At 48.3% G+C, this 14,299-nt stretch overlaps 1 protein-coding gene across 2 annotated transcripts in view; it reads right to left on the bottom strand.

The window, feature by feature from the left end:
- Window positions 1-14,299, bottom strand: part of TNFRSF21 (TNF receptor superfamily member 21) — a 35,242-nt gene that overhangs the window by 19,014 nt on the left and 1,929 nt on the right. For both annotated transcript variants that reach the window (XM_041419832.1, XM_041419840.1), the window contains exons 2-3: window positions 9,789-10,443; window positions 7,581-8,078 (exon numbers count right to left, since the gene is read on the bottom strand). In XM_041419832.1, coding sequence (XP_041275766.1) covers window positions 7,581-8,078; window positions 9,789-10,443 — 1,153 coding nt within the window. The remainder of the gene's footprint in view (window positions 1-7,580; window positions 8,079-9,788; window positions 10,444-14,299) is intronic.

Genomic DNA, 14,299 nt, shown 5'->3' on the forward strand with positions numbered 1-14,299 from the left:
CAGTCTAGAGAAGAAAAGGCTCCAGGGTGACCTTACTGCAGGCTGCCAGTACCTACAGGGGCCACAAGAGATCTGGAGAGACACCTTGAACAAGGGCATGTAGTGACAGGATAAGGGGGAAAGAAGGAATGGCCTAAAACTGAAAGAAGGCAGGGTTAGATTGGACATAAGGAAGGAATTCTTCCTTGTGAGGGTCGTAAAGCCCTGGAGCAGGCAGCTCAGAGAGGCTGTGGCTGTCCCACCCCTGGAAGTGTTCAAGGCCAGGTTGGACAGGCTCTGAGCAATCTGGTCTACTGGGTGGCATCCCTACACACAGTACGGGGGGTAGAAACTAGATGATCTCTAGGTTTTTTTTGTCAGACAGTTGGAAACGATACTCATGAAGATTTGTTAGTGACAAAATAGTTTTCCCAACCATGGAGGACAGTGTTAGTATGAGACCCTCCCAGGACCCAGTGATTCATATCCTTAGCAAGAGCTGTTTGGGCAACAAACCACAAAATGGTATGTTTGGAGTTTGTTGGGGTTTTTTTTAAAGACAAAACTGAAAATCTTGCAAGGCAGAAAGGGACTTTTAACAATCACTTCCCACAAGTTTTCTGGAAAATAACCAAACCAGACAGTGGAGAGAGGTCTGTGATCAGCCACATGCAGTTATGAACATGTGGCTGGGAACTTTAAAATCATCATAAGACAAGACCTCTTTTCCCAATACATTGTGTGGAAGTCACCTCTGTAACAGCACCTTGGTCCAACCCTCCTGGGACCCATCTGAACTCCTGCCCACCACCACAGGATGCTACACCAGGGACCTGCTGAGTGAACTTGCTCTTGCTTTAGTTTGCATGAGAATGGCCAGCATAAGTATTTTATGTAATTATTAAATTTTAAACGGCTTTTGCAGAGTTAATCTTCATTATAACCCTCTAGGACAGCTGGTAACCCTGAGCACACACACTGCCACAGCCAGAGCCATATAAATATCCAGACACCCACAGACGCCAACCCAAGGATTAAATTCACCTCCTGCATTTTTTTTTCTCCCAGTCTTGGAGAGCGAGGAAAAAACAAAAAAAAAAACCAACCTTGTTATTTGAGGAGTGATGTGTGAGAGCCCCACTGATGTGAGAAATCACAGCCCTCCCGGCACTGAAACCAGTGTCAGGTTTTTGGCAAAAACACCCTGGCTCAGAGTGGTTTTCTGCAAGGACAATCCTCTCCTGCAGAGCTGCCCTGCTTCCCACACTCGGCCCTACACCTTAATGGGCAGGCACAAATCCCAATCCCTCATTAAATTAATACAAGGGCCACCCAGGCATTTTGACCATTGGATAATTTGGGTTTTATTTTCTGAAGCAGATTTGGGAGCAAATGTTCCAGCTTCCAAGAGGAGCTCCTCAGAGCCCTGTAGATGCTGCAGATAGATGCTCACGTAGCAACACACATTAAAAGTGATCAAGCACCAGTCTTTGGTGCTAATGCAATAAGGCTGAGGAACAGGAGATGATAAAACCTGCACATGATTAGGTTTCTTCCTCTCTAAGCAGAACAGCAGCCTCCCACGTTTGCACTTTCCAAGGCTCCCTTTCATCATGAAGCCCTGGTCAGCTCTTGCATACGTGCTTTGGAAATCACAGCTTCCCAAAAGGACAAAACGATTTTTGGGCAAACCTAAGCAATGTTTTACACTGAGTGGTTTGATGAAGATGGTGTTCTGAACTTGTCAGATGCCACCCCAACACTCCCATGGCAGAGGTCTGTGCTGCAGATGAAGAGTTGCTCCATCCCACCCAAAGCAGAGCACTGTGCCCATGTAGGAGCAAACAGCACGAAATGCAGCACAACAAGCTGCAGTGAGGGAGCATCCATACTCCTTGTGGTACCCAGCACATTTCTGCCTCTTCCAATTTAACCAGCTCCCCTTCTGCCTGGGTCTCTCCCTGCGGAGGTGGACAGGCTGTCATCAGAGGACCAGCAATCATCTGCACATCATCAGGCTGCAGATGCCAGAGGAGAGGCTGCTCTGGAAAACAAAAACAAACACAACACCTTCTGCCTCTCCGTTTTGGCAGGTGGACAGACATCAATCCCTCATCTCATGCTCTGCCTGCCAGAGCTATATTGGGCTTTGCACACAAGCCCAGGGCTGCTCCTCTCCAGGCGTAGCCGTGGTTACCAAATTATGTCAGCAGCAATGGGCACACCTGGGATCCTGAGATGCTCTGGGCATCTCTGCCCCACCTGTGGCCTGGGCACAAGACCTCGAGGCCACCACAGTTTGAGGCTGGTGAAGCTTTAGTCGTGTAGTATCCTTTAGTGCCTGATTGTTTGTTTGCCCACTGTTTCCACAGCAGCTGCTCCATCCTTACCCAGCCTACCAGGGTGATCCTCTTGCCACCTGCTGGGACCTGTTCAGGAGCTGATCACAGGGAAAACCATCTCTACCAAACAAAAACTCTACACTAAGTGGCTTTCATCTCATTTACCCACGAAGCACTAAGGAGGGGTCCTGAAGTAGCACTCAGTGTCACCCCATAGACCTGCGAGTGCCAAGTCTGCAGCAGTTTCCTAATTCAGAGTAGCAGTTAAAGAGGCCTGAGGAATGACATCCTCAGCTGGACTGTTTCCATGCACTTGCTTCCCTTCATTAGGTGATGGATCTCTAGAAAAGACTGACTTAAAAAGCCCACACATAACCTTAATGTGCTGTCTTCTTGCAAAGAACCATGTAATTTTACTTTGATAAGCATCTTGCAACTAACCATAAATGAGTACCTGATTCCATTTGAGAACCAGCCTGCAATGACCATGCCACGCCCACACCCCACTGGTTATATTCATGTGAGAATGCTTTGGAGCGGCAGCACAGCATCAGGCTCTCCAAGGCATAAGATATGGTCCCCGTTCAACACCCTCAGGAATTTCCTTGGGAGCAGACCAAGCTCAAGCCCAGCCCTGGTCCCTCAGCAACCAGCACACAAGCCAAGGACTACTCCTTGCACATCACCAACCAAGAAGATCCTCGTCTTCAATGTGCTGACAACTGACAAACCAAGACCCCCAAATCCCAACACTCCCCATTTCTCCAGCATCACATCTCAACTCCCCACTTTGACTTTGAGCCATTTTAAGCACATGCTCTTTTACATGCTGTCAAGCCTCAGCTCCACCCCAGCTGCAAACAGCTTTTGCAGAACAGTTAATTTCTCTGATTATTTAACCAGAGGCTTCCTGGCTTTGCTCTCACCACCCACTGCAATAATGGGCAATTACAAGACTTGAAGAAAAATAAAAGGGAAGTGGCATCTCATGCCAAGCCAGCACTGCCAAGATCTATTCTTCAGTCTTTCAACTCCAAAAAACAAAAAACCACCAAGCTCTTTTCTGGCCTTCTGGCAAATAATTTCAGACAGCTGCTTCTACACACAGGTTTTACCCTAACATTTTGCAGTCTTTGTCTTCCATCCTCTGCTACTAAATGGACAAAAGCCAAAGGCAACAGTATCAGCAATTTCTGCAAAAATAATTCAAGCCCATCCTCATGTTTGACAAATGGCATGTTTGGCATGATGAGAAATCTGGCATTTCCAAGGCATTTGAGCGACAAGCTCCAATTCTCTGTGTTTACTGAAAGGCTCCTGCAAGCCCGTTTCCTCACCTCTGGAAATGACTGAAGAAAGGAAATGGGTATTTGGTAAAATAAAGGCATGAGCCTAAGTGCGTAGGCTGTTCTTGATCTTCTAAAAGAAAGAAGTCATACATACAAGGTTAAACCACAGAGCCCTATCAGCCCTGTACCCACGTCACTCAGGCACCACGTGGATAATTTCTCAGGAAAACTTTGACAAACTGTCAGCTGTTGGATTCCTATCTGCAGGGCTGCAAAGTGAGAGCCAGCTGAGGCAGCAAGAGGTCCAGCTTCTCCAACCACAGCTACACCTTCTCAATCTCTCTCTGGACAGCCCCTGTTGTGAGGATGGACAGCCGTGGAAGTAGGCTGGCTACTAACTCAGGTCATTAGTCACTGCAAGCTCTTCCCAGACCTCTGAATCATTTAATCCAGTGAGAAGCACTAGCATTTGCTGCCTTGGCTGGAACATATCCATGCTCAGGACACGGGTGTAGTTCTAACACCAGCCTCCCAAGCTACTTCTATTTTTATGTTTGAGCTGTTATTTAAGGCATGTATTACAACCACAGAGAGGACAGGGCACAGATACCAGCTCATGGCGAGATGAGGACAAGTGAACCTCCTCCTGACAACTGCTGATCAGGATTACACACCTATCTCAATTATTTAAACAATTCAGGAATTCAGTCCCTTCAGGAACTGGGGAAGAGTTTTAGTCCCTGCTTCCACCCTAAACCTCTCCTCTTTTGATAAGGAGCCCAACCACAGTGCCATGTCTTTGCTCCAGCACTGAGCAAAGTGGCCACCCTGACCACACTTCAGCAGCACCACGGCCTTGGAGAAATCAGTAATAAAATCCCACAAACAGGCAAAGCCTTGGATGCCCACCTGGTGCCATGGGAGGCTCAGGGGGTTCCCAGTGAGGGCAGGAGCCCAAGTACAGCTCCTCTGAGGAGAGGCTCCAGTGCCTACGTCAGATGCGGACTTTCCTTTCAGAGGTTAAAGCTGTTTACTGAAAGGATTAGGAGGGAGGAGATGGTAAACTAGGAACAAATGGGGGCAGACTGTTTGTGAGAGCTACATAAACAGGCAATAAACACATCCCAGACCCTTGCTGGCGTGCCAGCCAGCCTCTGGATGGAGGTCACACAGATGTGGGTGCACTGCCAGCACCCAGCCCAGGGCTTCACCCCAGCCACAAAGACACTCTGATTGCCCTCTACACACCTTGTGCAACCACAAACCAGGCTGCCACCTGAACCTGGGAGCAGCTGTGCACCTCACATCTCAGGAGGCTTTGCTCTGGTAGCCTACCATGGAGGGATCCACACAGCAGCACAGGAGGGGAAAGATTTCCCCTCTGCAACAGCCTGAAGTTTGCTCCTGCCTAAATTCACCCGTCTGAAATGCTGCTTCAGGATGAAGCATGATTTGGGAACAAACACTGCTGGAGCAGCAGAAAGCTAAGCCATGACGCGGCAGCTCTGCAGAACATCTCAGCTGTACAGCCAGTTATTAAATAAAAGGTCAATTCCTTTACAGCACTACACCTCTCCTTTCAAGTAAACAGTCTTAAGAGCCAGACATTTCAACAGGAAAGGCGGAGAGGGAGTTGTGCTCCACCGCAGAGGAGAATAATTTCCATATCTGACATGACAGAGAAGCACCACCAAGTAAGAGCTAATGAGCAAGAACCTTCCAGCTACTGCAACACAATTTGGTTTGCACTAAAAGCAAGACAAAGCATTAATTGGTTTGTGCCGGTTTGCCTGCTTTATTGCACAAAGTTCATCTGAGGACATTTGGTGGCAGGAGGAAGTCACGAAGCCAGCCATGCCAAGAGGGAACCTTCGTGACTGTTGCAGGAATGACTGGGAGTAACGGCGCCATTCACCTCCAGACTGGAGAGTTTCAATCACACCAGGCTGGTTTATCACCTAAGTGTGGTTTTGCTGTTACACCCAGCTTATTTCCCAAGACAAAGGGAAAACTTAGCAAGGATCTTGCAAAATTTAGGCAGCTGTTAATGTGACAGAGAAGGCTAGAACAACTCACCCTGGGAAGCACAGGATGACCCGTGAATGACGCTGTCCCCCAAAGGATGATGAGATCTGGGAGGTGAGGTTTTATCTAAATGGGTAAAACAGATCATCGCTCTCCACATGAACCTTCTCTTACCTGCATGGTTTCTGAAACTTGAATCATGATTAGTGACCCAACACACAGCAGTGCCCACAAAGGCAGCTCTAAGGTGGCTTCCAGAAGGATCAGCTGCAGCACAGGCACTTAGGCATGGTCTGAAACACCAGGATAGAATCCAGAGCTGCACCTACTCAAAGCAGCATGGTCTGGTCCCTGCACTTGAGCATCCCCTGTCCAGTACAAACTGCCCTGCTCTGAGGTGCTTTGAGAAACAGGAAAGCATCAGAAATTGAACCAACTGGTATTTAAAGTCTTGGGGAAAAGGGTAGGGTTACTGCAAGTTAGCAACAACCACTAATTTTTAACCTACGAATCATGGCCAAACCCATGTATTCCTGCTAGTGCCCACAAACAAGGATGTCTAATAAGGTTCTGCAACTCCATTGAAGATCACCCATCGCAGTCTCACAAACCATGCTTTGGGTGCCACAGATTTTAGGGACAATGGAGTGCAGGGGTTATGGGGAAAAGTTATCAGAAACAGAAAAAAGTTTGAGAAACTGCAGCCCAAGAACACAAAAGAGTTAAAAGGAAACTGATAAGCAACGCAAACAAAAGAGAAGGCAGAAAACCAATTCTAACAAGATCTTACTGGTTGTATAAATGAATTAATGAAGGCAAACAAAGTGTAGGTCTGTTAATCAGAGGAAGGTGAAAAAAGTACAGACAGAAGACGCCCTATTCAAAACCTTCTTTTCTTTGTACTTGAGCACTCAAGGATGACTTTCATCAATGACTGATCTCTCTTAAACCTTCCAATCTTTGTTCAATCCATTCTTTGTTTGCTGCCACCCCCCCTCCTTGTTAAATGTGCTTTTCTAAAGGTTAACTGAGAACGGATGTTTAAGGTTGAGCAATGTCAACCCCAAGTAAGTAAGGACTCACTGTCAGTCTGCACAAGATAAGGGAAGGTAAAAATTGCCACGGGAGCTTTGCAGAGGAAGAACTGCGCATCCCACTATGGAGATCGTGGCTGCTTGGTGCTCACGGTCATGCCACCATTAATTTATCACTGATTTTTAAAAATTTTGACTTGAAGATCACAGCATTTCATCTTTAAAGTCTCATCAGAAAGCTGACAACAAATCATCCACTAAATGAACAGAAAACACTACCAAAAAGAGAGTACAGGCAGACCTGATGACACTTGTGGAGCTGTACACATCCACGACTCAGCCTTTAAGGATAACCTTTCTAGCTCCAGTGTGGGCACACGGCTTGGGATACAAGCCAGCACTTGGGATTTAGGGCTAAGAACTGAAACTGAGGTAGTGCCAAGAGGTGGGGGATGACTCAGCCTTCCAGAAACAGACAGGGATGGGGGGATAAAGGACGACACGAAAGACAACCAGATCCATGCCTGAGTCACGGAGAAAATAAGGACCATATGAAACAGAAGAAAGGCAGGAAAGGAAGAAAACAGGGAAAAAAGGTGCCTTCATTCAAAATCATTCTACCAACAGAAGAAGGGTAGAAGCTGGAGAAGCTGCGTAAGAAGAGAAGCTGGAGCGAGCAGGTGACACTCCCTCCATTAACCTTTCCTTCAGAAGCAGGGATACACCACGGGAACTGGAAGGAGGAGAAGCCAAGGATGAAGAAACATCTGAGGAACCACGCTTTGTGAGGGCTTTGTTCTCACTATAAGACCCACCAAATGAGGAAAGCCACAGGTCACTGGCTGTGGGGTTGGCCCCTCCACAGCCCTGGGTTGGAGTGGGGAGGACCCCACACGGTCACTACTGCTCACCGTGCCCGTTGCAGTAATAGATCCACTTCTCCCTGTTCTGCGTGGGCGTGGTGGACTTTTTCATAATAGCCTTTTCCACAATGGCACTGGGATCTTGCCGGGGTCCCTTCTTCAGAGTCCGTGAGCTCTTTCTGACGCTGCAGACCACGATCACCACCAGGACCAGCAGCAGGAACAGGACGATCATCCACGGCAAGTGCTCGTTGATGTCGAAGTGCTGGTGGACGTTCTGCGAGCCTCGCCGGGGGGGCCTGTATGGGCCGCTGGGCTTCTCGCCCCCCATCATCTCCAGGGATGGCTGCTTCTCCAGCGCCTGGCTGGTCTGCTTGTGCCGGTAGCTCTGGGCCTGGCTGGTGGTGCCAGAGCCCATGAGGGTCCCGCCGATGCCGTCCGTCTCGTTGGCTGAGGTTTCGTTGTAGTACCGTGCCCGCTCCACCATGCTGCTGGACGCGCGCGGCGCTGGAGAGGGGACAAAATCGGGAACTGAAGAGTTCAGACCTGCGGGAGGAGAGGAGAGTTGAGTGTCACGGCCCTGGAGATGCGATATGGCATCACATCACGGGCTAAGACCTGCCTGAGCATCGGCTTGGCCAGCAGACAGAAACCCAACGCCAGGCAGCGAGAAAGAGTAGAGGTGAAGTTGAGGTTTGCCTCTGGGAACAGATGGGTACAGTTACAGAGGGAGCTAAAAGGTAAAACTGACCCTTGCTGGTTAAGGCTAGAGGCAGCTTATGACAAAAAATTAGTTACTAAAGGCATGTTGTCAGCCTGTGTTTGTCCCACATTCAGCACTTCTCAGAAAACCAACAACTTTGAGTGAGATGGTTTTTCTTTTTAGGCTTATGAACACTGATTTTAGCTCATTTGTGAAATTTTGTATTTGGACTAAAAGTACAAAAAACCATGACAATTTGTAGGCTTAGTGCCTCTCCACTGGGTTTGTTAAGAAAGCAAAATCTCTTTTTTATCAGCCCTGCAAGCAGCTACAGATGAATCAACTGAAAAATAGGTCTCTGAAGCAACCAAACTTCCCCTTAAGAGCTACCATCCATCTTTATTGAGTCTCCTTATCAACCAACACGTCTCAGGTCCCAGCCAGATGCGAAATGTGAGCCAAAGCCTGGCGAGAAGACGAAGAAAGTCTGTTGTGGCAAAACCTACAGATTACTTTGGAAAATCATCTTTTGCAGATTGTGTCTTATCGCAGCTGAGAGACAGAGTGGTGTATTGTCTGTACCTGGCTTTGCCCCAGTTTGGTTACCCAAAACACACTAATCAGGACACAAACACGGAAAATGCTTCAACTTTTACGTAATTGTCGACAGTTGATTTCAAAGTTCAGGAAACACCCTCCTGTACACTCCCAACAATACACCAACGTCAGGGCAAGCTTTGAGACCCAACAAAGGTGAAGCACTGGAAGCCACCACTGTCAACACTTCCCTGCTATTATATTTACTAATTCAGCTGTTGACGTCATCAAAAGTTGCATTTTTTTAATTAAAATGTCTCATTTGAGGACACTATAGGGAACCTGCTTTCCAGGGAGTGCAGAATACCACCTTAAGTGGAGTCCTACAGCACCCCTGAAACCAGCCCGGCAGCCCTGAAACAGCTAAGGCATCACCATAAAGGCTGTGAGTATGAGCCACTTCCAATTAAGTGAGAGAAAGAGGAATTCCACATAGTAATCTTACAAGATTGTAGGAAAAAAAAGTTACAGGACAGCCCAGGCTCCTGCAGGGCTGTTTCAGCAATGACTCCCATTCAACCAATACTGTGACTCCATACAGAGTGAAATGTAGCAAGGAAAGAACAGGCACAAAAGCAGTGACTCCATCAGAGGAGGGATCTCCCTGCTGCAGGGAGACTGCAGGGATTTTCCTGCTGCATCCCAACCCAGGCTCACCACAACGGCACAGACTTGTGCCAGCACATCACAGAGACAGGAAAAGAGGCTGGGGAAAGCCGTGTCCTTTCAGCCCAAACAGGAGGACAGCCAGAAGTCCACTGAGGACCGCAGTCTCCGTGAAAATGTTATTAAATGTGGTTTAATACAAATGAGGGCAACCCGATGCCATGAAGCAGAAGCACCACCCAGGCTTTAGAAACCAGGCTGCTTGTTAACAGCCTAACACCAATCCTGACCAAGGCAGGAACACAATCCCTCAGTCAAAGCCACACCTGTGTTTCAGGGGAGGACGTTACCTTTGGGAAGATCAGCGGTTGGTGGGACTTCATAGGGCTGCTCACCCGCTTCGGTGCTTGACGAAGCCAAAGCCGTGTTCGGAAGGGACGCCGGAGAACCACAGACGTTGTCGCTCTCCTTCGTCCCCGGCTTGATGACCACCATGTTTTTCCCAAAGCAGTCAGTGTAGGGTTTGCACTTCATCACACTAGAAGGCACATCAGAAAAGGTACCACGAGGGCACGGCTTGCACCTGACGTCTTCGGTCTCCGTTCCTTTCTTGCGGACGCCCCAGCCGACCGGGCACACCGTGTAAGGGATGCAGGTATCGTTTGTCTGAAACGTACCAGACAGGCAAGTGCACTCGCGGTCAGTCAAGGCAGTACAATGAGTTTTCTCAATCATTGGCAGTTCACAGGGTTTCCTACAGGGGTGGCACCGCTCTATGCCGTTCTCATGCTTGGTAAAGGTCCCATCTGGACAAGGGCTGCACTCTCTTAAGGTACTCTTCGTACAGTGCTTAGACACGTAGGTTCCTGCAGGACATTTGTCACAGGTCAGCTCTTCGTTGGTGGCACGGTCGAGGTGGCGGTACTTGCCAGGGGAGAGGCTGATGGCATTCTGCTCAGAGGTCAGCTTCGACTGACCATCAGCGGTGCCAAGCAGCATGAGCAGCTGGAAAACAAACAGGAGGTATCAGCCAACAACTGCATGCAAACGGAGCCCTCTCTGTCAACTACTCCCTGTGGGATCACATGGGATGTCCCAGAGCTGTGGGACCATGGACAAGTTACTACGGCCACAGGAGGGACCTCAGCAAGGCTGGAGTGGAAAAGAACCTGTGCAGGCGGCAGCACACTCTCCTTACACATCCCCAGCTATGATTATAATTGCTTAAACTTGACACCACACTTCTCGGTGAAACTAAGCATCATTTACACTGCAACCCTGCCAGGGTGGTAAATACTGCTAATTGTGTTTCAGCAGTACGTGCTACCTGGCCACCCCAGGAGAATTCAGACCAGCTTTGCATTTCAAGGCTGAGAGGCTGCAGCACGAGGCAGGCGCTCACTGACAAGACAAAAAACACATGCAGATGGCAGCTCTGACCTGCAAAACTTTCCTTCCCTATTTGTTAATCTGCACTTGTTCAAATAGTTACCTTTCTGAGTAACACAAACCAGGATGAAATCCAGGCTAGCGGCTGTTTCTGGGCTATTTCTCAGCTCTTCTGCCTTTCTACAATTTTTTATGACCCAGTGCAAGTGTTGGGTTTGGCGAGACCGCAAGGGATGTTCTGCTTTGAGCCTCCAACCACATCTGAACCCACTCTAAACCAGCTGCATTAGCAACAGGAGAAAAAACCTGCTGCTATTTTTACACTCTTCAAGGAACTCTGCTGTAACTCAGCTTCTCATTTCATCAGACACAGGTAAAAGGACACCAGCCTTTAGACAGTGAACTAGAAGTAACTGGGCTTTGCCATAAATCCATCTCTGTCTACTAACCTCCAATCCCAAAGCTTTATTCCCTTAATTCCTTTGCAACGATGCTTCTCCATCCCCAAGAGAAGCTCCATGTACCAAGAAGTATCTCTGCTTCCTCCAGAAGACCTCTGGTCCATGGATTTAATGCCAGTTATAGCAGCAGAGATAAGCCAGCAAGAACAAAAGGCATATCAAAAGCAAGGCAGACACAACCTCACACAGCATGCCAAGCAATAGGAAACACGTTTCCAAACAGCCATAGGCTAAGTTTGGAGGGACAGAGAGAACAACTCACTGTTACCTTGAATTTGCAAACATTTTCTACACAGAAGGTAAAAAGACCAGAGATCCTAATGCTGCTCAGCTGCAGAGCCAAGCACATAAATCACTTGGCTGTGTTATACAATCCATCGCCTCTTGCTCTGCTACCTATTCTGGGCTATCAGCCAACAAGAATATATTCAGAAGGAAAAAAAAAATAAAAAAGGTTCCCAACAACATGACTCTGCAGAAGGCACATAGCGGCAGAGCCGCAAGCTGCACCGCATCGTTTTTGGTGCAGTCTCTCACTTCCTGGAAACACACAGCACATTTCTGTTTCACCTGCTAAATAATTTACAGCTTGGGATTTGTACAAAACACTTCATATTTTTATTTTAATTTAGTTTTCTGCCCCTGAAGCAGCAATTACAGAGCAGGCAGAAGCAGGCAAGCCCGCAGGAGCTGACGAGGATCCTGCAGCGGCTAGACTAATTACAGCACGTCAAATTAAAAAGCGGGGCTGCCCTGGCAGGCAGCAAAGGCTTACAGGATGCATTTTACTTTTCCCCTCCCCTAAGACATGATTTAACAAAGAGCTTAGCTGGCTCTAAGGAAACCTGCCACCCTCCCCTGTAATCTCCATGACGCATCCCTGAATTAGCAAACTGGCCTCTTGAGGTGGCAGGAGGGGTCACCTGTGTTACTCACCCTGCTCCGGTGCCAGCGCCCAGCAGGACAGGGTGACGAGCAGGACAGGGTGACGGGAGAGGCACGACACGCAGTGCCTCTCCTGCCTTGCCAGGAGTGAGCTGTGTGCTGATGTCTCAGATCCTGATTTCTCACTCTGCATCAAGCTAGATTTTGGGAAACCCATGGACAGCCCTGCTACAAGCATGTGCCATGGGTTCCCTCCTTCCATTCCAGCATCTTCCTATCTCTCACCCGGGTAACCAAAGTCTGTAATAGCACTAGGTTTGAGTTGGCTTTTTTGAGGTTTTTTTTAAAACCCAATCTCAAGAAAAGCAGTGCTGGTATTTTTGAACATCTCGAGATCTTCTGCTGCACATGCACTTCCAAGGGAGAACAGCCAGTTCCAGTGGGGGATGGCTAAGCAGCATTGAGCATCTGCTATTTATTCAGACTGGCATTTCTGCTCCCTAAAATAATCCATCTGCTCAGGTTTTGCAGCACCCAGATCTCTGAAAGTGAAGGCCAGGAGCAGGAGGACATCCTCAGCAAAAAGCAGTGTCTGCTGGTTTGGTCTCTCACCCTCAGGGCTGCCCAGCAGCACACAGACCTGGACCTTTCTGCCTGACACTCCCAGTTCCAGTGGAAAAAGCAACCAAGTAATGAAGTGAGCTCTGCTGAGCCACAGTGCTCCACTTCATTACTCTGGTAGCAAAGGAAGTGTACAGGGTAACAAAAAAACACAGAAAAAAACATAACGGGTGCAAGACAACACTAAAGAGCAGACTTGGTTTCAGCAGCTTCAGCAATGCTCTCCATGCCCAATGCAGGAACAAAGAAGAGTTTTTAATGGGATGGGGTCCCTTTCCAAAAGGGTCAAGCAGGACAGGGTGGCCACAAGCCCAAAGAGCATCCCCAACTCAACACCAACACCCTGCACCACACAGACAAAGGCACCTCCCAGCCACCTTCACCTATTTCAGCACATGAAGGCTTTATGGTGTGAGGAAATCAGATCAGGCTGCGGGACACCATCACTCTGACCTCCCCACATCAGGAAACACTCAGACAAGGGTACCTCCACATCCAGCTGTAAATAAACCCTCGAGGCAGCAGCACCCCATGGTTGGTGTGGGCACCACTCACCTCGGCACCACCCAGCCTGACGACTCCACCTCAGAGGGTGCCTCTGCTCCCATCACCCTTTCTCAATAACTGTGCTGCAGGAAGATCTGACAGGCAATCTGCACAGGAAACTGCTCTTAGGGGCCACAAACTGCCTGGTGTGCACAGAGGATGCAGCTACAAACACCTCAGAAACCTGCTCCAGTGGTTGGCATACCTGCCCATGGCAGGGGTGTTGGAATTAGATGATCTTTAAGGTCTCTTCCAACCCAAAGCCATTCTATGATTCCATGAATACAGCATCTCCTTCAGGGACCCAAACCTGCACACTGAGTCAAAACACCAACAGAAAGTTGGTGAATCAACTTACTGTCCTGGAATTTGTGTCCTAAAATGCTGCAACACTAAGACTGTCATAATCTCAGGTTGTGTACAGTGCTGCCCTGCTGCCAGACTTGTGGGGACACAGAAATAAACCTAAAACTAAGTAAAAATCTTTAAAAATTTTTTAAAATTAAAAAAACCCAAAACACAAACTGCAGCTAAACACAGGGCACTTGACCCTGGTAAAGAAGAGCAGGAGCAGAGACCTGCAAGTGAGCAGGGACCAACAGTGCTAAACTGATGCTCTGGCAATGGTTTCCAAGCAAAACCAGCAGAATTCGGTAGAAAAGGCAGCTGGCTCTGTGGCATTGCCTTGGCACAAGTTGGAGAGGAGCTGCACTGCCTGCCGCCCTTCCCAGAGGTCAGCTGCACCCTTCGCCAACACTACTGGGAAAGTGCTTGCAACATTAAAGTAAAAGAAATAAACACATAAAAACAGCAGAAGGACAAATAAACTGGTCTGGAAGTTTTACGGTAACTTGGCAGACAGAAGGAGCAAACGTCCTGCCCTGATCACTGCAAAAAGGATCAAATTACTCGGTCCGAAAAAAGTTGCATGTGAGGAGAGTACTGAAGAGTAAGGCAAA

Source organism: Onychostruthus taczanowskii, unplaced genomic scaffold, assembly GCF_017590055.1.
Source record: "Onychostruthus taczanowskii isolate IOZ18803 unplaced genomic scaffold, ASM1759005v1 scaffold11, whole genome shotgun sequence".
In the NCBI taxonomy this organism is placed as follows: domain Eukaryota; kingdom Metazoa; phylum Chordata; class Aves; order Passeriformes; family Passeridae; genus Onychostruthus; species Onychostruthus taczanowskii.